Source organism: Sardina pilchardus, chromosome 9 (assembly GCF_963854185.1).
Source record: "Sardina pilchardus chromosome 9, fSarPil1.1, whole genome shotgun sequence".
NCBI classification, from domain to species: Eukaryota; Metazoa; Chordata; class Actinopteri; order Clupeiformes; family Clupeidae; genus Sardina; species Sardina pilchardus.
In genome coordinates this window covers 8,566,003-8,591,960 of record NC_085002.1, presented here as the reverse complement: position 1 = coordinate 8,591,960, position 25,958 = coordinate 8,566,003, and the positions used below count along the sequence as shown (strand labels likewise).

Below are 25,958 nucleotides of genomic sequence, written 5' to 3'. Positions count from 1 at the left end.
CTAATTCAAAGTTTGTTTTTAATGCTGGTTTTATTTAGACAAAACCACAACACAACCTTGTGTTGGATCCTTTCTTTTTCAAAATTAAGTATTAATGTTAAAGCTGCTCTGGTTATTGCTCATTGAAACAATTATAACATGGGAAAAGGAATGTCATCCATGTTCACAGAAACGAAACATTTTTCAAAAATCTGTTTAACATTCCAGAAGACAGCATTTCAGACATTGGCCATTTTTTTTTTTAATCAGGCATACAACTTTCTCAACAACACTCAATGACTATTTAGCCAACTGCAACTTGCTTCAAAATAACTATCAATACAATTGAAATATAAAGAATTTCCACTGAGGTATGGGTATAAAAGATGCCTTCAACTCAGATCATTTGGAATAACTTCTGTTGCTTCATGCTCATAATAGTTCCTACATATATTTCACTCTTCATTTCAACAGATGCTGAGACTTCTGTCTTGTAACAGATCCTGACACACACAACAACTATCCCGACACATTTTGCAGTGGATTAGCTCATAGGACTCCAGAACCCATATGAAATGTAATTCTTAAAACACATCTTCATGCTCTTTATTGTACATAATAAAAACATGTCTGGAATGTTCCAAGGATATGGCAGTGCCCGTGCCTGATCGGATCAGGCGCCTATGCGTTTATAAAATCGATGTCTTGCCAATTACAAGTGCTGCTGCGATATGTTATATGAATGGGGGGGGGTGAGCCATCTGGTCAGTGATGCACTGTATGATTGCAGTGGCGGGCCATGAGAGTGGGCGGTTATTCGTCATCCTTGTCCTTGGCTCCGTGCTTCAGGATGCGGGTGAACTCGGCGTAGTTGAAGTTGCCCTTCTTGTCGATGGGTGCCTCCCTGAAGAGCTCGTCCACTTCCTCGTCTGTGAAGCGGTCTCCCATGGTGGTCAGCAGTTCCCGCAAGTGGTCCTCGTGGATGACACCTGGTGAAGTAGAAGGAAGAGAGAGTAAGTGTTGTGTCAATGTGTGTGTGTGAGAGAGAGAAAGCTGAAGTCTGTATATGATTCAATGAGTGTGTGCGTGCCTATGCTGGTTTGGTTTGCCATGTGTGCTTTCAGACCCTTCATGGTCTGTGTCCACAGGACGCTTACCAGATCCTTCCTCGTCAAAGCAGGCAAACGCGTTTCTGATGACGTCCTCAGGGTCGGTGCCATTGAGGCGCTCTCCAAACATGGTGAGGAACATTGTGAAGTTGATGGGACCAGGAGCCTCGGCCATCATACCCTCCAGGTACTCATCGGATGGGTTCTTACCTGTGGGGGAAATACATGGGAATGGGGGGGGGGTCAAGACAGGTCCAACTGCTCACAAATGCAATCCCACTGTTTCCCTTCAACTACGCTCTTCCCTGTCAGCAATGACCATATTTATTTTTACTGTGGCAAAACAACAAACCTTTTCATCATGTTACGATTGTGTCAAGGTATGCGAGGTATGCCTTGTTCTGTTTTAATTCTGAGCCGTTAGACCTCTCTAAAACTAAGCAGCGGTAGATGAAAGATGCCATCTGAGTAAGTCTATTGAAAGTAATCAAGAATGAGTCCCCTGGGTCTTTCTCTTGCCTCTTAGTCATTATTATCTAATCCTAGCCTGGCTGCTCTTTAACCCCAGGGCCTATTGTCTGGCCCTCACACACTCTGTGCTGCCTTTGTTCAATGGGAACTTCAGCCTACCATGGGTATTTAAGGCATCCTCTTATCACCGTGGGGTATCTCCACTCTGTAAGCCCCCTCGAGCTCCTTCTAGTTTGCGCGGGTTTGCTTAGGTCTGCTGAACATCCTGAGCAGGCACGTAACGACCCTCTTGGAATTCCGTCATCTGACAGAGTGCGGTGGTCTTACCCAGGGAGGCCAGCATGTCGTGCAGATCCTCCTTGTCGATGAAGCCGTCGCGGTTCTGGTCGATCATGTTGAAGGCCTCCTTGAACTCCTGGATCTGGGACTGGTCGAACATGGCAAAGACGTTAGAAGTGGCCCTCTGGGGCCTCTTCTTGGTGGTCTTCCCCTTTGCGCGTTTGCTGGACATGGTGCCGGTTGGTAGGACCTGAATGGCAAAGACAGACCATGTGTGAGTGCTCCAGTTAGTTGCATGGCTGTATATTCACTCAAAAGGCTTCTAAAGGTCTGAGTAGGAATGCCTCATAATGGCTTCCAGAAGCGTGCGAAAGAATGCTCCCCTGTCATTTAGATTAGATCTTTCACTTTTACTTGAGTGATTTTCTAATTTGACTTAACCACCAAATTTATTTGCTTGAGAAAATCCTCACAGCTGTACGGACATGCCCAACAAACATGAAGCAATTTACAATTGTGTGCATGTATTTGTCCCTGCCCACGGTTCCTGCAGCTGGGTGTTGGCTACACAGTGACTTTCACTGCCAGCTCAGGAAGGAATGGGTGATTTCAATGAACCTACACTGAAGTCACACTGTTAGCTGGAGGGCAGAAAGAAAATATCACACCCAGGTGAGAAAATAACTTCAGAGAGAACCAAAACAACAATAGAGCTCATGGCTTATCGCAATGAAATTTCCTGATGTATTTGCGCTTACCCACAAGTTAACCCTAAGTAAATTCCATATCAACGAACAAGCCATTTACAATATAAGGACAAAAGAGAGAGACTCGGGAGAATTCCCAGTTTATGACATTTCTGTTTATGTGCTCTGTGGTTTCACAGTCTTGTTAACAAGGGCCAAATCATGCTGCTCCTTGTAAATAGTACGCTGTTCATTTCCTGAATGAAAGTGCATTCATGTAGCGCAGAGCTCCAGGGACTGAGCCAATCTAGTTAGTTTAAGCTCATTTTCTTATCTTAACTTGTTTGCTTTGATCACACCTCTGAACAAAGGCACACTGTCTCTCTCTGGCTGTTATAGTTGGTGTAAAACACAAATTCTCTCTAATTTGTATGACCTCATCTTGCTTCTATGACTGATAATGTAGTCAAATGTCAGTCAGGGGTTCAGAGCCTTACATCACAGTATATAAAGGCTGAAATAAAACAGTATTACAAAACCTATATTTCAAGGCATCACTATCTTATAGACATGTGTTTGTACAGTCTTTGTAGTTCCTGGATGCTGTTCTGTATTCTCATGTTGTACAGTCACTTTTTTGCTTTTCGGTAACCATCTCTTTTGCTCTGTTTTTTTTCGTACAAATATGTTTATGTGAGTATGGATTTTCAGTGTGTGTGTGTGTGTGTGTGTGTGTGTGTGTGTGTGTGTGTGTGTGTGTGTGTGTGCGTGTGCGTGTGTGTGTGTGTGTGTGTGTGTGTGTGTGTGTGTGTGTGTGTGGTGAGAGTGTGTGTGTGTGTGTGTGTGTGTGTGTGTGTGTGTGTGTGTGTGTGTGTGTGCAGTACGTGCTGTGTGTTCGCCTGTGTGTGTGTGTACAGTACGTGCTGTGAAGGAAACAGAGAATGTAAACAAGGTCCTGGTTTTCCTCAAACCCAAACTGATAAGCAACCCCTTAAATGGCTGTCATTAGGTCTTCCCCCACTTCTCAGCAAGCATGAAAACTCTTCCATCCATTCGAGTGAATGTTCTGTCTATGGCACCCCAATAAAACCTCACAGTCATCAGGAAATGCATACCCATCCATTTAGCCATCTTGTCACACTTTTTTCTGAGTATTATAATATCACGACCCAGGGTAACTACCTATTTTTGCCTTCCCCTGGAGACATGACACCTCTTCAGGAAACATATGCCTTTATAGTGTTTCACCTCCACTTGACTCACACACACTCTTCTGCGCCTCCTCCAGGCTTCCTAACAGTACCCCCGCTAAGACTATTACATCATCAGACTTACACATCAGTCTGTCCTGTTCTCTCCTCTACACCCCCCCCCCCCCCCCCAGCCAGCAGGAAATGATAATGTGAAGCTTGAGCAACTGACTGATGATCAAATTGCAGGTCACCAAAAGGGTTTGACAGTAAAAGCAAAAGATCCTTTTCTCACAGCTAAATGGCATCATTTCAGATAGCATTCTGTGACGCTTTTCGAGGGCGCAACATGATGGGATTTGAAGAAACACTGCAAAGATAAACTGATGACATCAAAACAATCAATACTGCCTGGACTCCCAGTTGCAAAACTCACCTGCTCAACAACTCACTGCACAGACCTTTGTCTCGGCCACAAAGCAGCTGAGGAGCGAACATGAAGCCAAACAGCAATGCAATTCATTGCCCAAATGGAAGGCTATATTCTCTCTCAGCAAACTATGGATAGATTGTTCTCAACAGCTGACATATGAGTGAGGCCTGTTTATGTGGATCAGAGGGGTGCTGAAATTCCTCTCTGTAATCCTCAGTGATGATGAAGGCTAGCCCTCACACAGCTACAGCCGACCCAACCATACCATGGGAGCACACATACCACCTCACAAAGAGAGAGTGTGCGACAGCACTCAGATCAGTGCTAACCCCAATCACAGCCTGACAGATAGTCCCCAAGACGGCAGGCTTCAGGTCAGCCCAGAGTGTTAACCCGGGCATGACCTGATGCATTCCCAGCCACGACCCAGCAGCTCGTCGCTGGCAACCCCCTCACTGCACAACGGTTCCTCCAGTTCTGGAGACACATGAGTGCTCCTGTGCCAGACATATGAAGACTTCAAAACAGAACCCAAACAGACAGAAGAGAAAACGCAAAAAGCAAAAAGCATCTCACCTTGGCTTCAGGTGATCAAAATAGGAGCCCCGCAAGCCCTTTTGTCAAGTTCCACGGTTGAGAGGGAGGGAGGGAAGCAGTTGTTCTTACGGTACAAAAGTTTGTTTAAAGCATCAGCTTAGAAATGTGCCCCTCCCCTTTCCCTCTCAGCCAACCGGGTGCCCGGGCTTTTCCAAACAGAGCCGGCCCAGTCCAGGGATTTAGCCATATAAGGGAAAAGAATGTGGCGGCTGGAGTCTTTCTCACTACCACAGGGCGTTAGGGATGCAGAGGAATGGAGTTGAAATGACAGGAACTCAGATAAGGCTGCCTTATTTAGTGAAAAAGAAACGGACTCTGCATGCTTGGGTTTGTGTGTCAGTGTGAACTAGAGTGTCTATGTGTGTCTCAGACATATGTGTGTGTCTGATTGTGTTTGTATGTGTGTGTGTGTGTGTGTGTGTGTGCGTGTGTTTCACTGTATGCGTGTTTCACTGTATGTGAGTCAGTATAAGAAACAGTGTGTTTGTGTTTGTTTTTGTGCCTTTTCCCATGAGACTGTAAAACTAGTTAATCTCTCTCTCTCTCTGTCTCTTTCTCTCTCAATCTCTGTCTCTCTCGCTCTCTCTCTCTCTCTTTCTGAATGTGGTTTGCATGTTCAAAGGATGGAGAGGACGGGGCAGTCCTTTCCATAGTCCATAATCACAGTGTTGTTTCCAGACAAGAGAACTCCTTTAAAAGGCAGTGTCCTCCATGTTTATCTAAGGTGTAAATCTCCTGGCAGTGGAACATTCACAGATCATTTTCCAATGGTATAGTTCTACCCATCACTTCAACAGAGCTGGGGCCAGCCTGCACTGCTAAAGCAACTCCTTAAAAGTCTTGGCACATGCAGTTTTTGATTGTTTTAAGTATATCATACACTGGAAACTTGGGGATACTAAATAATGAAAAAGACATTGAGATCAATCTGTAATCTTTTTAAAGTGTGTGTGTGTGTGTGTGTGTGTGTGTGTGTGTGTGTGTGTGTGTGTGTGTGTGTGTGTGAGTGTGTGTGTGTGTGTGTGTGTGTGTGTGTGTGTGTGTGTGTGTGTATATGTCCTGCTTCTGAGGCAAATAATATCAATATTATTTAACTTCAAGCAATTAATAGAAACTCTTGTGTGGTGCTGTGTCCGTGTCTGTAACTGAACTAAACTGTCTCACAACATTTGAAATAACTTCAAAGTATTACTCAATTATATGTTCAGAATATCAAATTAAACTAATATTGCCCATGCATTCAGATCCAGTCCTTTCATATGATACATTACTGAGACATCAGTTGGAGAAGGCAAGGCTATCTGATTGTGGAGAAGACTACCACCTTGTGGCGAGTTTTCAGAAACATTTAGTCGCCATTGCCCTTTCATCTACGTAGGTTTCTTAATTCCCAAAGAGCACATGAGCACATCTTTGTGCTTTATTATGATTACGTGGGTAGTTAAAGCAATTAAGCCTACTAGTCTGCAATCATTAGCCTAGGCCTACTCATCCACCTACGAACGGTTAGTCTGGAGGTGATAAAGAAATCAATGATCAATGACCTAGCAGGTTATGATCAATGCATCTGTCAGTAGGTTACGCCTACTTCTGTCAACTGGGTTGACTTGCCTGTCTGGCATTGAGGAAATATATGCCACGCTGTGCAGGCTGTGTTACACTGCAAAAAACGTTCAAGGGTGATATGTCAGAACTATTACTACATTACTGTCTTGACAAAAATACATATATTGCTTGTCCACGTGATTTCGAAAATAGAGAGAGGGACTTTTCCCTTTTATCCCTTTGGATATAGCTGGTATTATGTAAACAAAACAGCGCGGGCAAGGCGTATCTAATATAATCATACGCTTCTGATTGGTGGACTACTTTGATTGACTGCTGTATCGTTCCAAACAGAGGGCCAATTTGCCCAGGCATTGAAACATCGGAAGTTTAGGAAAGGTTTTGTACAGCGCGAATCTCCTTCGCTTGAGGTGAGTTTACTTTGTGACCTAAAACTCTAGTTTGTATGTTTTGAAAAACACTATCAGCCATCCAGCTGTTTTAACATAATTCGTTAGAAGTCGTTATTTTTATCAACAGCTGGAAGGGCACTGAACTTCATGAGTGTCCATTTGGTTGTCATTGTTGCCAGGTGGCTTGGACATTGTTGGATATTGTTGGATGCTAGCTAACGTGGGCTAACAAAGCGTTGCTTATTAATAAACTACAGGTTTTGTATCTTGACAAATGTCTGGCATGTTTCAAGAAAGTTGCCCTAGAATTTAGGACGATTCGCTGAAACACGAAAAACGGCATTCTTTGAACTGTTGAAGCTGTCGGATTTAACCGACATTTCACCCATTGCTTAACTCCAAACAAACAAAAAAAAATCTAACTGTTAGCCTACATCATATCAGTTTTATTGTTGGAATTATTAGTAGCACATTTTTTGCCAGTGTGTAACAAGGAAACTCGAAGGGTCAAAGTGATCGCTTACGTTGATTGTATTGTATGGCTCTGTAATCAAATGGGCATAGAGATGTCTTGATTGCCTTGAGATCTAAAACTACACAGCAGGCATCCAATGTCGGCATCCATGATAGCCTTGGCTAAGTGGTGCTGCTCATAATTACAGTACTTCCGCGTTCGTTATCAGAATGTCGATATCAAGATATGCAAATTGCGTGGCTAAAAAATCTTGAAATGTATTCTCAGCTATGGAGGCAGTGTTCCAGGAAACTCACTAACTTTGCTTACTAGCCTACTGTAGTAGGCCTAATCTAGGCTACATCCCTGACCTAGTTTTTAACTGATTTTTATTTTGTTTTGCTCTGGGCTATCCATGGTTGCTCTCTGCTCCTGTGTTTGCTTCAGCAATGTACTATCAGAGCCCGCCTACCTTATTAGACATTCTCTGGTGCTATTGTATGTTGTTGTGTGTGTTTTTTTTTTATTTTATTTGTTTAAATATTATTATTATTATTATATATTTCTATTTATCATACCATTAGTTTTTTTATTTTAGTAATATCTGGTTATTTGTTCACAACCACATAGCCTCTCCATAGGCTTTCACACTGTATTTGTCTTGTGGGCACACCACATGATGGCTGAACTGTTAAAGGTAACCACTTCCGTCTGTCCTGTAGTGAAGATTCATTTCCTATGATAACAATCATCGTTTACTGTTCTATGGCACTTGACAATTTCTGCTCTGTGGCATTTGGTGAGGAATACATTGTAACAATGTCTGTCTTAAAGAGTGAGAAACATATCTCATAGCTTTGATTAAAAGCATGAATTGATAGGAAAGGCTAGAGTTTTTTAGTGGAGATTTTAAAAGTAGTGTGAGCAATGTTAAGTGAACTTTTTTGTAACATTTAGCAAATATCTCCTCACTGTCTGCTAGCTCTCCACTCTCTGATAACATTGTTAATAAACAGTATTCTCACACAACCATGTAAGCTGCTTTGGACAAATGCATTTGCTAAGAAACTTAAGAATAAAGAACAACCGTGACGTCAATCAGCATTGTTAACCCTACCTTTATAGCCATGTCTCATAGAAGCTAGAATTGACTGCATTCATCCAAACATGACAAATAAAGGGATGTCCCTCTGGTAAGATGACGTGGGAACAGGCTGATGGTGGCATTACTTTTGATTAAAGCATCCTCTATTTATAGAACATATCCTATCGTCTTTGTATAGCAAGTTGAAGCAATATTCATTTGAGGTATTTTTAGTTCTACTCTTCACAACATAACATGCCCAGGAACATGTCCACTCCACTTGGCCCTCTTTTCTCTGTCAGTGTCACCCTGCCTGTACTCCCTGCCTCGGTACATGAGCTGACATTGTGCATTTCAGGGCTTTGTGACTCGAAAACTGCTGCCCGCTGCAGATTCTACAGCAAATAATGTATCAGTACCAAAAAAAAAAAGATCAACCCACCGTACTGAAAAAAAGGGACTGACCGAGCACAAAGAACAGAACAATCACCACTGTTTTGGGGACTTAAAAAAAATGGCATTTAATGTCCCTCTGCCTACCAGAATCAACTAGTGTTTAGAAGTAATGAAATCAGTGTTTGGAAGTCTCAGGCCCAGCTATTGAATCCCTCCAACACACACACACACACACACACACACACACACACACACACACACACACACACACACAAACTCTTTCTCTCATATAGCCAGTTCAGTCAAGTAAGATAGTATCCTCTATACCAGAGAGTCCCTAGCTTAGCCTACTGCCCCACTTCTGTATGTGGTGGCTGTAGTGGCTGAGGGTGGTTGTATGAGGGTCATGGAGTGTGACAGATGAATGTGGCTCAGAAGAATAGTAAAAACATCACAAATTGTTATCTTGGCTGCTTCTCTTTACAACATACAAAAGAGAAAGAGAGAGAGAGACACACACACACACACACACACACACACACACACACAGAGAGAGAGACAGAGAGAGGATTTTTTGTGTTGGATTGAGAGGAATTGTTAGTGGATCATGTGGTGTATTTTGTATCCACGTTTGTTTGTGTGTGTGTGTGTGTGTGCGAAAGAGAGAGAGAGGCAGGCAGGCAGGCAGGCAGAGAGAGAGAAATCTGGACTGTGTATTTGATTGAATGGGTGTGTGTGTGTGTGTGTGTGTGTGTGTTTGAATGAAAGGGTCTCTCATGCTGGCCTGGGATGATCAGCGTTGAATGTGCTGGGACTCTCTCTCCCTCATTCAGTGTCTATCCCACAGCTGTACAGTCAGTTGTTGATTAGGCTACATGTCCCAGAGCTCCGTCAGAGTGAGCCATCTGTGTTTCCCTGGAGTTTGTGGCCTCAGGCTGGTCCTGAACCTCATCAGCCTAGACCTAGACTATGTGGACCGCCTCTGGATGCTGCCTCTGAAGAGATTAACCTGTTGGCCACTGGAGTAACCCCCCAAGAGAAAGAAAGAGGAGGGAGATTTTGGGTGGGGGGGACAGGGGGATGAAGGAGGGCCTGGCTTTCGATGGCAGCTGGAGGGTCGAGGGGACCAGGCTACACAGGGAAGGGTTACTTCCAGCCTTCTCTATGGGTAAGAGAATCGCAGGCTCACACCAGGCGTGGACGCTCCACAGGGTTAGCATCTAGGCTGCTAGCTAGCCAAAGCTGGAATCAACAGCACAGCTGGCCCACATGCTGTTTCACACAGGATAAGCAGGAGATAACATTCACCACTCTGAGCCTCACAGGTTATAAATAGCAAATTTTTGAAGTGATTGTCTGAACGTGTAGCCTACTGATTTTGCCTGTGAGATAAAATACATTTTTGGTCCATGAAGGATTTATGTTTTAAGTTAGAAAAAACCACGTCAGTGTTATTTTGGCCTATGAGATGGTTTATGATCTCATATTTTGTATCTTATTTTTACCTTAAAAAGTGACCTATCCTTAGAAAGTTTCTTTATACAAATGTTAGCATTGCTACAACTTTCTAAGGCCTAGGCCTATACCCAAGCAGTGATTGATGTGCCTCCTTTTAAGTATTTCGGTCTGAAGTACACTTTCCCTTTAACAGTGGTCTATGATGTCAGGTTAGGCCTGTTAAGGCGTGTCATCTGAAATCGTTATCTTTCAGTCCCACTTCCTGCTGAGGAGATATAGTGGTTTAAAAGGCAGTACTTCACATGCAACTCTTACTGCTACAAAGAGTCGGGCTTCCACGTCACTGGGAGAACAGCAACAGCCTGCTTGGGCTTGTTAACTTGACATGGATTTTTCTCAGCCCCCACTGTCTGTTCAGACATGCCATAGGCAATGGTTTCTGTCTGCAGTCCAAATTGCAGATCCAGATTTCTCAGGAGAGCCACTGGGCCAAATGCATTTTAAAACCAAGTCAAACTGTGACTGAACTTTCATCCACATTGTGTTATTGCTCGCGTGGGTGGAACACTGGCACTTACAAAGATTTCAGGCCTCAGGCCAAAACATTACACAACGTGCCACTGCTGGAACCAATAGAGCCTGAAACAGATATTTTAGGATTGGGGAAGATTCTCCTATCGGTGACAACAGCTGAAATGTGATAACCAGGTAATAGGTTAACCCACCTGCCAGTGGCAGGAAGCCCATATTTAGAGATTTGGCGTTGTTTGTATAGTAACATTGTGATGTTACCGGTTTTAAAAAAAGTGACCTCGACCAATGATTTGACAATGTAGACGTAAGCTCGTAAGCCACTATTCATTGAATTGATTTCACAGACAGGTGAACACTGAACCACGGCTTTACTAGAGCCAGGAAGTCAAATGTAAGCTATTTATCATTGGTCATAGAGTCTCTTGGGCCAATATTTAAATCTCTTGGTTTTGATTACAGAAAGACTGTGTTGTAGGGTTGTTATGATGTCATTTTATCCTTTTGGTAGTCTTGGTCTACGTTAAAACCAATTCGGTTTTAGTTACTTAAAGTGTGGTTTAGTGCTTCTCTTTTTCTCCTCTTGTCTGGATTGAGTTTTTCTTTGGTTTGTGGTTGGATATTGTGCATAGCTATGTATTGCTCAAGGTCTCTTGAGCCAACTCTCTGGCACACTAACTAATCATCACAGATCACATGTGGAAATGAGCAAGATGTGAATGGTTGGCGTATTCTGTCCTCCATCCTTCTATGTTGGTAGGCTTTGTACTCTTGCTTGCTGCCCTGCGCTAACTTGTGCTGCCCCTGCTCAGTCCCAGACCATGAACTACGTGGGCCACCTGGCGGAGACGGTGTTTGTGACGGTGAAGGAGCTGTACCGCGGCCTCAACCCGGCCACGCTCACCGGCGGCATCGACGTGATCGTGGTGCAGCAGCCCGACGGCAGCTTCCAGTGTTCACCCTTCCACGTGCGCTTTGGCAAGCTCGGGGTGCTACGCTCCAAGGAGAAAGTGGTATGTATGAGTCACCTAATGCAAGAAAGTCTCAATTTGTGTTGATTTGTGTGCAAAATAACTTATCAGTGTTGTATTAAATAACTAGTTATAACTGGTATAAGAAATGTCTGATTGGTATATTAAATAGTAATAATAATAAGTAATAAATAAGTAATAATAATTGGTACAATGAACATCTGATACATAATTAACAAGTGTAATGGGCTCAAACAGAGCTCATTCTAATGTCTGTATGAAGAATGATTTGAAATAGCCCAGAGGAAGTTTTCAAGCAGTCATACCACCCGCAACAGTTGTTCTGTATGCCTGTAGCCGTTATTTATGTGTCTTGTGGCCATACAGGTGGACATAGAGATCAATGGCGAGCCGGTGGACCTGCACATGAAGTTGGGGGACAATGGCGAAGCCTTCTTTGTTGAGGAGAACGAGGACCTGGAGGTATGCATGCAATCTGCTTGGAGCAGACTGAGCTCTGTGTCTTAACGTCAAGCTACAGCAGCAGAAGTTAATCACTCCTGTCTATTAGCGATGCACGTGACGCCAACTTTTTGCCGATGGACACCACCATGACTATTTCCTGACTTGACACCTTGGCTGTTTTGTAGATTTATTGTCAAACGTTTCAAGTGTCAACCGCTCAGGAGATGTTGTCACATCCCTCCTCAGCCAGGCACCTCCTTAACCAGTGTTCTCTTCTGTGGTTGTCTCTCACCATCGTCCAGGCCCGGGTTCCTGCCCACCTCTGCACCTCTCCCATCCACATGAACCCCGGGGTGGACTCCGCCGATTCTACAGGACCCTCGGGGCCGCCCGGTTCCCGCCGAAAGAAACGCAGACGGAAACGCGCCCGCTCTGACTCGTTCCGTAGAGACGGCGACGACAGCTCCTCCTCTGACCTCCCTGAGCAGGAGGAGGAGACGGTCCTGGCTGCGAGGTCAGAGTTCATTCTGATGATACAGTAGCGTGCAACACAAACATGATCAGGGATGTTTGCCATATGGACTGTGTTTTGCCCAGTGTTCATTTGACTGTTTTGTCCCGTGCTTGAACAGTAAGTCGGTGTACTTCTCCGTCTCTGAAGACACGTTTGAGGATCTGTCCACTTGCCCATCTCAGTCATGGGACGGCCACCCTCACTCAGATGGGGAACTCTCCCCAAACGAGAGGTAAGGACGCTGAAATGCCAATAGAGAAAAATAGATTCAAGATTCAAGTTCTTCTAGACATACCTATAGTTCCAAGCTAGTCTATATTCATAATTCTCGATCTAGACCTACATCTGGTTCGGAAATTGTTTCATAATTTAACTGTTGCATGATGCCATTTGTTCTTCATCCTCAAAAAGCAAGATGCTGGCTGTAGATGACTAAGTGTGGATGACTAATGTCTTCCTTATCATGAGCAGAAGTGAAGGTCTAATGTTCATATGACTCAGAAATGTTCCCCTCTGCTCTCTACAGCACTGTGTTCCACAGTCGAGCCTCCTCTCCTAAGAGCGACTCAGAACTGCTGGTCAAGCCCCAGGAGTCTGTTGGACCACAGATTCAGTGGTCCTGGGGAGGCTTCCCAGAGGTAATACACACACACACACACACACACACACACACACACACACTCTCTCATTCACTCACACAGACAGGGCCCTTAACAGTAGAGTGTGAAGAACCAGGTTGCAGTTTTTGAGTCAGTAGCGGTCTTGGTAAACCCTGCCCCCTCACATTTCCTCTTTGCATTTGCATTTGTCTTCATATCCGTTCCTCCGCTATCCTATCTCTTCCTCCTCTCCTCCTATGTGGTCCTCCATTATTAAAGGAAAGGCAGTTTATCCAGCAGTAGAAACATATTGAGATGGCTTGGGACTAACTCCAAGTTGGGAGTGTGTGGATATAAAATGTAAAATTTTTATACGTGGGAGTATTCACTCTGCTCTGCTGTCAGTCCTAGTCACCCTGTTTGACTAGTTTAAGTTGACCACTTCTGACTACCAGCCAGAAATGAAACTGTACAAATATACTCAGCTATATATAACTGGAGTATGAATATGCTGTTAAATAGTATGTATGAATTAAGTCTTCTTTTGTGACTTCTCCTCTCTCAGGTATTCCAGTCTGAAAGATCGTCAGCAGACCTACAACGCACCCCGACCTCCCCACACACTCCTTCCGAAAACTCCCACTTCCGCACCATCCACCGGCAGGAGTCTTTTGACCTGGGCTCCTCGGACCCTCCAAACGCCTCGTTCTCTAATGCACTTCCCGTTACTGTGGTGAGACCAGAGCCTCGGACGCCCGTCGCGGACTCTAACTCCTTCTCTTTCGCAACACGCTCCACCCCCAGCCACGCTCCGGACGCCACCCTCTGCCTCCTGCCTCCACCACCCCACGTTGAGACTCTCGGGCCTGGGGAGACGCCGCACTCGGAGTCCCTGGAGGCTCAGGTCATCTCGGAGAGCTTCAGGCATACTGATAGCAATGGCCATGTGGCGTTCTCTACAGCAAACACTGGACATTCCTCTGCCACTTTAAGCAGCTCCAGCTGTTCCAGCTTAGGCAATACAGACCTCACATCGAGCACCGATGTCGTAACCGATCCCACGAGTGGTTCGCCGGAGCCCGCGGACTCGGAGAGTCCAGAAAGAACCGGCTCCCGAGAGGGAGACAGCGGGATTGAGCCCTGCGCAGAGATACTGGAGGATGACAACGACCAAAGGGAGGAGGGTGTGAGCTTGCCGACCAATCAGGAGGCAGAGTGTGCTGGAGGGATGGAGAATAGCGAGGAGCTTGGCCAACCAGAGGAGCGTCCTGGCTCTGCAGAGCCGGCCTCTAAATCAGCGGATGGTCAAGACAAGAGGAAAGGTTTGTTGCACTCAGTCATGTCTGAGAAGCACTGTGTTTCACGTGTTAATGGTGTCAGGTTGTTTCTCTTAGCTGAGGTTAGTCTCAGATTTATTGAAGATAAAGTTTACTTTTGGAGGTGAAATCAAGCCAGGTTTATCTTTGTCTGCAACCCAGAAAACCGTCCCTGAGCTGTTGATAGTTAGAGTTTACATTCTTTGGGAAGCAGTTTAATCTAAAACGATTTATGAGATGTAACCAAACCATTCCTTGAGTAATTCTTGCTAACATTGGCTACAGTTGTTTATAAATGTTAGGGGCTACTACTAATGTGTATATCATGAGCAAGATCCTGAGCAGAAACGGGGTCAGATCACATATAAAAAAATATCTCCTGTTGCCTTGGCATAGGTAAACGCAGTCAGCACCTAGGACCGTCTGATATCTACCTAGATGATCTCACCAAACTGGACCCTGAGGTGGTGGCGCTCTACTTTCCCAAAAGGTAAGAAGTCAAGCACCATTCACAAGTGTACATGTTTTCCCCTGAATGGAAATACACTACTCACAAAAAGTCAGGGATATTTGCCTCTCAGGTGAAATTTGTTGGTCTTTATTTCAATAAATTGTTTGAGATGAGGAAATCACTATGGCATGCTTTTACTTAAATGTCCCACTTTTATGATATAAAACCACTGTAGCTTGAACCTTTTGCATTTTCCATAAATTTCACCCGACATCCAGACATCCCTTCCTTTTTGTGAGTAGTGTATTGACTCACATGTTGATACGATACATTGACATTGCACTCTCATAAGATGTATCCTCTTAAGATAGCTGCTGCTCTCTTGTGGACTGTTGAATGATCGATATTCAATGGAGTATTTTTTTTTATTTATCCGTGTGATTCTCTACCAGACCCTCTGGCTTTTTGAAAAAAAAAAGATTAGGTTAAAACACTCAGAAGAGCCATGTGGTGTTAGGAGTAATGAAAGAGTGTGGTATTCTAGTATAGTATAATATTGTAAATACAGGATTCAGAAATTAGTCAAAAGGAGACTGCACTAAGTGCATGGAATGAGTCTTGCTACTGTGATCATCCATGCTGACCCCTCATCTCCTCTCCTTTGTTCACCCCCTTGCAGTGAGACCGAGTCAGCCGCCAGGCCAGGTGCTGACCAGTCAGGCAACCAGTCCCCCCAGTCGGTTGGCAGCGCCAACATGGACAGCGGCACAGAATACCTGTCCGACGCTCCCACTGACACCCTGGACGTCACCATGTCTCTGTGTGGGAGAGCCGGAGGCACCACCCAGATCAACACAGGTAGCGGCAGAGAGACCCGTGTTTTTTTAAGAGTGGCCAGGGGGAAAATCCGGTTGTTAAGTCATGATTCAATAATGAGCCAATAATCATTTTACTGGATCCAACTGCTCCCACAGCTGATTGTTTTTTTCCCATAGACGGTAAAAGAAACGATTAATTTCTGCTATTCAGAGTAGACAATAAGAACATTGTCATTCTACTACTCGCTTGCTCCTTCATCCTAACAACATCCTATTTTCCGCCAATAATCATTTTACTGGATCCAACTGCTCCCACAGCTGATTGTTTTCTTCCCATAGACGGTAAAAGAAACGATTAATTTCTGCTATTCAGAGTAGACAATAAGAACATTGTCATTCTACTACTCGCTTGCTCCTTCATCCTAACAACATCCTATTTTCCGCCAATGTTACCCTTGATCGTATCACCTGGCTGTACAGCACTAATTACTCTGTTAAAGTTCAGCAGGGTTTTTTACCCTCACTAAAACTGCGCCAATGGTGACAAGGTTTACAGGTTGTGAAAACCGGCTGGCCGTGCTAGTGAATGTTTTTGGACGAAAAAGCTGTTGTAAATCTGATGTACTTTGAATAGTGTACATAAAGTTTTTTTTAGAAACCATCATGCATACTGTATATGACTGACTATAACAGAGAGGGACTCATTTCTTTTCTCTGTAGAGAAGTTTATGGAGCACATCGTCACTTTTCAGGATTTTGTGAACAACCCAGGAATCATAGATGATCCAAACCTCGTCATCTGCATCAACAAGAAGTGAGCACACAATCCCAACTCATCTCCGACTCATAGCAGATTGTTAGACCACTGTAATGACACACAGTAAGAGAAATAAGAAAACCAAAATGGAGACTGAAAAAAAAACTAATCTCTAATCATTCTGATCAATGTTTTGTCGTTCTGCAGGTACTATAACTGGGCAGTAGCTGCCCCTATGATTTTGTCCATGCAAACCTTCCAGAGGAATCTTCCAAAGGTGGGTCTTTTATGGTGTTCAGAAAAGCAAAAATTTGGATCATAAACTCCCTCTTGTCGTATCGGTTTAATCATTGCTATCCACAAACAGTGTCATTGCTTACATTATTTGACAGTTTTCGCCACGGTCAAGTAAAGTAAACTTTATACTTTATCTTCGCTGTACAAGATCCTAAGTTCAAACATGGGTGGGTCAGCTCATTGTTTCTACACACCACACAATAGCTTCAGTTCATTGAGTGACTTGCCCATGTGCACTTTACCTATATGGTTTAACTTAGCGAAAGTTAATAAAGAAATCCAGAGTGGCATGAACACAGCAGTTTGTATGTGTCACTCCCATCAGTCATCAGTGCTGTGAGTGTTCTGTCTCTGTTGGCGTGGTGACCTTCCTCCTGTGTGTGCAGAGCACCATCGAGCAGCTGGTGAAGGACAAGATGCCCAAGAAGTCCGGCCTGTGGTGGTTCTCCTGGAGGAGGAAGGACATGGACACCAGCCAGGTACACAGACGCAATGACTCTGCATTGTGCGTGTGTGTGTGTGTGTGTGTGGGTTGTTGTTGTTGTGTAGTCCACTGTCCTCTCTCCCATGTTGTTTTGATTATGCAAAATTGACATTTGAGATGACATTTATTTTTTTCTCTTCCATCCTGCTCTCTCTCTCTCCTCTTTCCCTCTCATTTTCTCTGGCAGGCCGAGCCAAAGCCCGAACAGCACGCACAGACTGAATCATCAGACCCTCTGTCTGGTCCCTCAACCTCAAAGTGAGTGTGGATGTACACACTACATGCAGACACACGTTACAATTACGCATGCATACACACATTCTAGGGAGTAGGCCGCTATAGGTTTGCAGGAGTCAAGAATATGCAAAGTATATTATGTGCAAGAAAAAGTATCCTGGCTTATTAATGTTAACATAATCAGGGATTTACATATTGGGCACGAGGCTTAATCTGTGTTTGGGAAAGCAGCCCATTGTGTAAAATGACTAGTCCCAGAAGATGTGCCCTTGTTTAAACCACTCATGAACACATTGGTAGCAGAGCGTCCTCTAACTCCCTGAGTGCCCCTGTGGTTGTCCAGGCAGCACTCTCAGGAGGAGTACACGGACGGGAGGCCTGGCTCTGAGACTCCGGAGAGCCCAGAGAGGCTCACGCGCTCCGACACCCTGAGCACCGAGCAGTGCATCAGCCAGATATACCGCAAGTCCCTCCGCCTCACCTCCCAGCAGATCGTGAGTACACCACATGTGAACTGCTCACCATGGTATCAATCTGGTAGTGAGTCTGAGGCACTTGAAAAGGTGTTTTTTTTTTTTAAAAAAAAGCCTTTATTAAACTTGGCTAACCATTAAAAATATGTCAACATGTTTCGAGTTTGTGGCTCACCATGGTAACCCACATCCTGTGCCTGCTGGCCTTGAGGGTATTATGGGCTGGAGATGCATTTGTCTGGATGTGAATGATAGTTCTCTGAGAGAGAGAGAGAGTTCTTAAACGTGGGTGTGTTCAGGAGCGTCTGAACCTGAGGGAGGGGGCCAATACGGTGGTGTTCAGCGTGACCACTCAGTATCAGGGCACTTGCCGCTGCGAGGCTGCCATCTACCTGTGGAACTGGAACGACAGGGTCATCATCTCCGACATTGATGGAACCATCACAAAGTGAGTTAAAGTCAAAGAGTATAGAAGTACTTCTATACTCTTTGTTAAAGTTTCTGTCTGTCTATAGCACATTTGTGAAACTTCGTTTAACTACTCACGTTCATGTATGGAAGTGGGTGGACATGTGATCCCTGTTTTATCACAGTCTAATGAGGTTAAGCAAAACAACAACAACAACAGTTTGACCTAGTTTCACATAAATACAGGATGTTTTTGGTTTTTGGTTCAAACTTTTTTTTTCCAACCATCTCTCTGATCTTTAAGATCTGATGCCCTTGGGCACATTTTACCTCAGCTGGGCAAAGACTGGACTCACCATGGAATTGCTAAACTCTACCACAAAATTCACAAGTAAGTTTCACATAAAACCTGATCTACTATTTGAATCTATTTTATTCCCCCTACATACTACAAATTACAAAAAAAGTGTTCAGAACACGTTATGACTTTGTTTTAGTTGGATGGGGGCGATATAGTGCAGATATCAGGCCTACTCTGGCATTACCACCAGTATCATTATTTCCTACATTATGCAGTAGGCCTAAGCCTCTATGTTTATGGATGACCTCACTACTGACCTCAATGACTTTTGATATCAGATGCCCATCAGCAACTGCATAAAGTTCAGTGATGGAATCCAATGTTTTTGTCCCAGCCCTAATTAGCAGGGTTGGAAGCATCAATCAGACACTTTTCGATTGCTAATGGCTGTTGCTAATGTCCATCCCTGTGCAGTATGCTACTGGAAGCCAGTTTACATACACATAGACTATGTGAATGTCAATGCTGTGTGCAATAGTCACGTGTGTGGTCTGCTCTCATAGGAACGGCTATAAGTTCCTGTACTGCTCTGCTCGGGCCATCGGCATGGCAGCCATCACTAAAGGCTACCTGCAGTGGGTAAACGATGGAGGGGTGGTCCTTCCCAAAGGGCCGGTCCTATTGGCTCCCAGCAGCCTCTTTTCTGCTCTTCACAGGTACATGCACACACACACACACACACACACACACACACACACACACACACACACACACACACACACACACACACACACACACACACACACACACACACATATACACATATACAGTATAAGTGCAGTACTTGCGTTTTCAAAAGAAATCTTGATGTATATAGTGACATCATTCCTAAGATATGATGAATGATGAAAGGGATGAATACACTCCACCCTTAATAACATTTTTATTATTTATTGCTGCAATGTAGAGGAACTTAAATCAGAGAGGGTTAAAGTGGAGCGAGAGGTGGCAAAGTGGAGGGGGGCGAAATCCCTCTTTAAGCAGACCTAGAAAGTGACGTTACATTTGAACTGAACTGCTTGCCGATCGATATCCTACTATGACGTCTTTCCTTAAGCAGACAGGAACTGTTCGAATTTTGCTTCCATGGAGATGCATTATGTTGCTCTATCTTGTCAGTAATGAAGGATCTTTGCTGAAATCTATAAAGATGCAAACCCCAAGGTGATGTAACAATAAAGGAATCTTTAAATCATAATTCATAATTGTAAATGTGTATGTTCCCTTCCTAGAGAAGTGATTGAGAAGAAGCCCGAGGTGTTTAAAATTGCTTGTCTCAACGACATCAGGGAACTGTTCAACCCACGCCGGCAGCCTTTCTATGCAGCCTTTGGCAACAGGACCAATGTAAGGGCTCATCTAGTTTTATGAATAGACATATTTAGCCAGAACTCATGCATCATCTCTTTCTTGCAAGCATGACATTTATTTGTATTTGTTGATGCCTATCTAATTGTATGTGTGTGTGTGTGTGGTTTCATGCAGGATGCATATGCATACAAGCAAGTAGGAGTTCCAGAGACTCGTATCTTCACTGTAAATCCTAAGGGAGAGCTCATTCGGGAGAAGAGTAAAAGTAACATTTCCTCGTAAGTGAAGGGTTGAAACGCCTTAACTACAACCTCAGGCATGCTCTTGCATTTGGTTATTTCCTTACATTTGATGTAACCTCCATCTTCATCTGTGTCTGTGTGTGTGTGTGTGTGTGTGTGTGTGTGTGTGTGTGATTGTGTGTGTGTGTGCATGTGTGTGTGTGTGCGTGTGTGTGTGTGTGTGTGTGTGTGTGTGTGTCTGCTCCTACATTTGGTTTTCCTCAGATATTCTCACCTGAGCGAGCTGGTGGAACACGTCTTTCCAGTCATCTGTGGTGGCCAGACGTCCTCCAGTTTCGACTGTCCAGACTACAGCCAATTCACTTTCTGGAGGGAGCCCCTACCGGCCTTGGACCTGGAGTCCATTTAGAGCCACTACACACCCTCACCAAGTCCAGTGCTGTCCACTCTCTCCCTCAGGACAGCAGCCTTCATCTACCCATCCCTGTCTTTTCAAACAGAACCTCCAGGAATGGCCGCTCATGTGTTCCTGTAACTGCCTTACTGTGGGTTTTTATTTTAATCATATTATAAGAAATGAACTTAGCAGTTGTATATCTAATTGTTTTCCTTTGTCAGTCCTCCTGAGGGACACGGACACATACTTGAGAATGAGCTCTAACAGGAAGTTGAAATGCTGAGTTTCTGACTTTCGTAGGGGCAAACACATCCCCACATGACTTAGACATCTCAACAGGGTTGCTCTCCATTGCACATCAGAGGCGATCCTGATGCCTTTGATTCAGCTGTGCTCTCCTTTTGCTTTTGCTATTAACCAAAGACTTATGTCATGGCACCTGCCTGAAAAACAAGTGTTTACTGTCTTATAGTTGAGGCACACCTAAGCATAAGTTAGTCAAGGGCTTTAGGACCAGGCCTTGTGAATGTAATACCAGAATCATATTGTCTGTGTCAGAGATCATGTGGTGTACAACCAAAAATGTATTTCCATTTATTTATGTTTTCTATGGCTTATTTTAACTGAGGAAAGGTGATCATTTATTTTTAGCTGTAAATGGTTGCTGTCTTTAACTGAACACTTGGACCAAAAGGGCTTTCGAAACTACATTAAATTGTGACTAAATTATTTTAGGAGATGGTAGAACATAGCTTGTATCATAGCTCACAATATCACTTCAAAATGGTGGTATTAACTCCCTCTCTCTTTCTCTCTCTCTGTGTGTGTGTGTGTGTGTGTGTGTGTGTGTGTGTGTGTGTGTGTGTGTGCGCGTGTGCGTGCGTGCGTGCGTGCGTGTGCGTGCGTGTGTGTTTGTGTGTGAGAATTTGCCACTGACCAGGTATTCTCAAAATGCTGAAAGATGGTTATGTAAAAATGTTCAGCTTTCAAATAACAAGCTTGATCATTGAATGACTATTTTCGCCCCCACTTTTGATCTATCATAAGAGGCGCTGTTGGTTGGTGATGGCACTTGAAACAGCTTGTTGATGTGCTTTAATACAGTAGCCAAGATTCCTCAGACTATCAATTCAAAACATGGAAATAGTTCTGTGGTTAAATGTTACTGTCATTATGTGCGTGATATGATATGAGACTCTCTCAACAGTTAGCTTGACAGGGTTTGGTCTGGAAGTGTCCTGAAACAAAACAAACAAACAAAAAAAGTGTGTGTTTGTGTGTTCTAAAACACATTTCAATGTGGAAATGGAGATACCTGTTACTGCTCATTGTCACAGAGCTCTATGTACTTTTTTAATTTATGATCTTAGTATTTTTTAAAAAATAAATGGATATTGTAAAGGCAGATGTGTGACTTGCATATACTGGTGCTGTGTGGTTCTGTTTTACATGCTGTATATGTAAATGCTAAGTAAACATGCCTGAGTAATAAAAACAGGTGGGGAGGGGACTGACTGATTACTTTACCTTAGAATTGAGCTATGTTGCAATCTAATGACAGCACAAATTATAAGAGAAGCGAAAATACGCGTGAAGACCATGCCTGTTTAATCATAGTCCTTTAAGGAATCCCGTTGTTGCTAGAGTAGGCTACAAATGTCCCTTCACGAAGCCAGGTTATCATCGATGTGTCATTAACAAGGAGGTGAGCAACCTGGCGGACAACAGGAAGTGAGAATTATACGCACGAGGAACCTGCGGACGGGTGAGAAAAGGTATTCCCATTTTATTCTTTCCATGTTTTCTCTAAGCGTGTGTACAATTTACTACGATTTCGAATGCATTAGCAAACAGTTATCTGTCCTCATCCGTGTAAAAGTTTTCTTCTCAGACCTGACACATTTTATCTAATTGTGCAATGAGCACTTTCCCTGCGCTATATGAATATCTTAACTGGACTTTAGTCATCTCATAATGAAAACGTTAATAATATGTTATTTGTCCTCTCGACCGTGACTGAAATGATTTTAGGAAAGTTGTTGCTACAGATTACGGTCTGTACCAACATCAATTGTTCGAGACTGAGTGGGTATGGAACCGACAGCCTAGGTTGAGAAAATGAAACTTAAGGTGCAGTTTCAGTTGTCCTCAGTGTTGCACAGCCTATGTGGGTGAACATTGACAATTTAGCCATGCCGTATTTTCATTGATTCTGTAGGCTAAATATACATATTTTTTTTAATATATGCTACTATTCAAAAATGTGGAATCATTTATTTCCTTTCAGTGAAAACAATGAGTTTGAAAAGAAAATATAACAGACAAAACAAGGGCATTGTCACTATCAATATTATTAATCAGTTAATTCATTTGAAATACTCCTGCCCTTCAAAGTTTGCTTCTGTCAACGAATTCGCTTTAAAATGTAAAAAGTAACCCTCAATGTTTACTTTACCTTTACTTGGTAGTAGCCTACATTATAGGTTGTATACTATTTTGTTGAAAGTAGCCTATCAAGGAGATGTCATCATGACCTTTATGCTGTGACAGTCTAAGCTCTGTGTTTCTCTGTAAATAGATTAAGGTTATTTTATGTTATAAAAACAGACCTGAATATGCTTTAATCCAGGCCTTGTGGTTCATGTGTTGTCTGTTTTTCCATTCCACAGAGCTTTTTGTCAGTATAAAAGGACACCATGTCCCACTACGAGGTTAAAGACTCTTTAGAAGTGGAATTAAGTTGCCCAGTTTGCCAACGTCTTCTGATTGAACCAGTGACCCTACCCTGTGGACACACATTCTGTGAAGTCTGTCTTGAGGGGGTGACTTCTGCGACTTCCAAGTCTCGTGAAGGTGGCTGGCACTATTGCTCTGAGTGCAAAAAGGGGTTCCAGGGTCTTGGAACCTTACCAAAGAACCTCATGCTTTGTAGAATCATAGAAAGCTACAAAAATGGCCTTGGGGAAGCAACATCTAATTCTTTATCAAGAACCCAACAGCAAAAGAGTAGTAAGAAACCGGACACTCAGACTGGTGAGTCTTGCGCAAGCCATCCTGATCTTGCACCAGATGAGGGCCAGAAAAATGTAGCCCTACCAGAAGTGTCACCGTCTGCTCCAATGGAATATATCAAAGTGGGAGCAGGACTGGACCCCAGGTCAGCCTGTCCCTCAGATGAGCCGGCTTTGAAACATAAAACTAATGAGGGCAGAATAAGACTGTCTGGCCTGGCAAAAGATCTCAGATTCAAACTGGCCACTACCGAGGTCCTATTACTCAAGGAGACAGAGAATCAGGCAGAGGCCAGAGCTGTCCATGATGGCCTCCGGGAAAAGATTGCCGGATTGCTTCAACAGATGAGCGACTTGGTTGAGAAGTACACCGTGACTGGAACAGAGCTGATTGAGGCCCAGTTTCAGCCCATAGAAGAGGCCATGGACAGGCATGTCAAACATGTCTCGGACTTCCTCTCTCAGCTGAAAGACATGCAGCTTCAAGCCAGTGCTCTTTTAGAGGAGCAAGATGGAGCCAAGTTCTGCCAAGGCCTCTCGAAGGTCGAACCTACGATCACAAAGCTTGTGGGAGTTCCTTTGCAAGAAATGATAAAAGCTCCAGAGGTCAATTCCCTAAATTTGGTAGGAGCTTGTTCTGAGCTGGAACGTCAGAATGCTCAGCTCCGGGCTGAACTTGGTTCGACGCAGAGAGCGCTGCGGAACCTCCTCAACCCGTCGGAGGTGACTTTTGACCCGGACACAGTCCACCCTAGCCTTGTCCTCTCCGAAGACCTGAAGACGGTGATGTTCAACCCCATCAAACAACCTTATCCCTCACACAGTAAGAGGTTTACCAGCTTGCTGCAGGCCCTGAGCTCCCAATCGTTTGGGGAGTCATTCGGGGTGGCTGGAGGGGAACACTGCTGGGAACTGGAGCTTGAGAACTGCTCGTGGATCGTGGGTGTGTGTTATGGAGGGTTGCCCCGCAGCGGGCTGCGCAGTGCCCTGGAGAGCTGGTCGGACTGCTGGGGCTTAATGTACTGTGATAACCGGCTGAGGGCATATGAGAAGGCACAAGCCACGCAGCTCAAACGCACCACTTCTCTGCGCAGAGTTCAGATTCGTGTCAGCTTCAAGAATCAATCCGTGTCATTTTATTCAGTCAGTAATATTGACACTACCAAGATGCTCCTCCATACTTTTGAAGTTGCCTTCACTGAGCCGGTGTATTTGGCTATTAGGATGATGTCTGGTCAACCAAAGGCACGCATTACTGTGTGTTAACTTTATTAAGCCACATACTTTATTTAAGCATAATTTATTTAATGCAACACTAAAGATTTACTTTAAGGTTAAATCAGTTTTGTTATGACTGCCGCTAGCATAGCATAGCAGTCATAGGGATTGTCAAAGTTCAAAGTCAAAGTCCCCACTTTAAGGTATGTTGGTCTCAAGGGGCCACATCAATCTCACCCATAACCACTCATTTGTAATTTGTTTTAATCGCCTCTATCTTCAGTTGAGATGTTCTGAACCGCACCAAATGTCATGTGTATGCATTAACCTTAACCTCTGATATCCACTCATGCACACATACACGCACACATACAGACACTCACATCCACAGACACACATGCGTGCACACATCCACCACATGCACACACACACACACACACACTCACACACACACACACACACACACACACACAGGCACGCACATGCAATAAATCATTTTAAATTCCGTAAAGGAAAACCATATTGATCCTTCATTTAGGTTGTGTTTAGTCTAGTATTGGTGTTATCTAGTTTGTCCTTTAGATGGCGCAAGTCTTGCTGCAAGACACATTCATTACTTGACTTGGGTCTACATTTCACTTCTGAAAACAACAGTGCAACTGTAGATGATGGTTTCACAGCTTGGTGGCTTGTGTATTCATGGTAGGATGATTTTCACGTGAAATGTAATTCTTGTCATTTCTTCTTAAAGCCGAAATAAACCTGAGAATGTTTATCTGACATGCTTTTGGTTTTTACTGCAGGTACGTTAATCTCATACCAGTTTAATGATATATCCATGTAAAATAATGTTGACCAGATAATGTCTAATAAGGGAACAACCACTCTCGGGAAACTTCTGGTTTCTGAACTGGTTACAGTTCCAGTTGATTATCAGTAGCCTTTAAACACACAAACGCATCCATAAGCACAGACACACACATGCACAGACACACACAGGCAC

General features: G+C 43.8%; 3 protein-coding genes across 6 annotated transcripts; 2 read left to right on the top strand and 1 right to left on the bottom strand.

Annotated features, from left to right (window-relative positions):
• Positions 1-11: 11 nt before the first annotated feature.
• Positions 12-4,825, bottom strand: myl9b (myosin, light chain 9b, regulatory). Its single transcript, XM_062545592.1, has 4 exons — positions 4,724-4,825; positions 1,887-2,088; positions 1,137-1,298; positions 12-968 (listed from the first exon to the last, which is right to left on the bottom strand). Exons 2-4 carry the CDS (start codon positions 2,068-2,070, stop codon positions 793-795), a joined length of 522 nt encoding a protein of 173 aa, XP_062401576.1. The 5' UTR covers positions 2,071-2,088; positions 4,724-4,825; the 3' UTR covers positions 12-792.
• A 1,567-nt stretch (positions 4,826-6,392) lies between these two features.
• Positions 6,393-22,131, top strand: zgc:123305. Of its 3 annotated transcripts, none has more exons than XM_062545589.1 (20): positions 6,393-6,720; positions 11,438-11,638; positions 11,984-12,079; positions 12,364-12,575; positions 12,694-12,807; positions 13,102-13,213; positions 13,740-14,496; positions 14,887-14,980; positions 15,621-15,799; positions 16,480-16,573; positions 16,724-16,793; positions 17,200-17,292; positions 17,482-17,555; positions 17,878-18,028; positions 18,307-18,455; positions 18,720-18,806; positions 19,280-19,432; positions 20,009-20,123; positions 20,262-20,365; positions 20,594-22,131. In XM_062545589.1, the coding sequence occupies exons 2-20, from the start codon at positions 11,447-11,449 to the stop codon at positions 20,736-20,738; spliced, it is 2,991 nt and encodes a 996-aa protein (XP_062401573.1). In that variant the 5' UTR covers positions 6,393-6,720; positions 11,438-11,446; the 3' UTR covers positions 20,739-22,131. The 3 variants fall into 3 exon arrangements, with proteins under 3 accessions (XP_062401573.1, XP_062401575.1, XP_062401574.1); XM_062545591.1 differs by having other exon boundaries at positions 6,394-6,720; positions 17,485-17,555; XM_062545590.1 differs by lacking the exon at positions 6,393-6,720 and adding an exon at positions 9,750-9,804.
• A 164-nt stretch (positions 22,132-22,295) lies between these two features.
• Positions 22,296-25,720, top strand: trim107 (tripartite motif containing 107). 2 transcript variants are annotated; one of them, XM_062545883.1, is made up of 2 exons: positions 22,296-22,491; positions 23,396-25,720. In XM_062545883.1, exon 2 carries the CDS (start codon positions 23,423-23,425, stop codon positions 25,001-25,003), a length of 1,581 nt encoding a protein of 526 aa, XP_062401867.1. In that variant the 5' UTR covers positions 22,296-22,491; positions 23,396-23,422; the 3' UTR covers positions 25,004-25,720. The 2 variants fall into 2 exon arrangements, with proteins under 2 accessions (XP_062401867.1, XP_062401868.1); XM_062545884.1 differs by lacking the exon at positions 22,296-22,491 and adding an exon at positions 22,503-22,893.
• Positions 25,721-25,958: the final 238 nt, after the last annotated feature.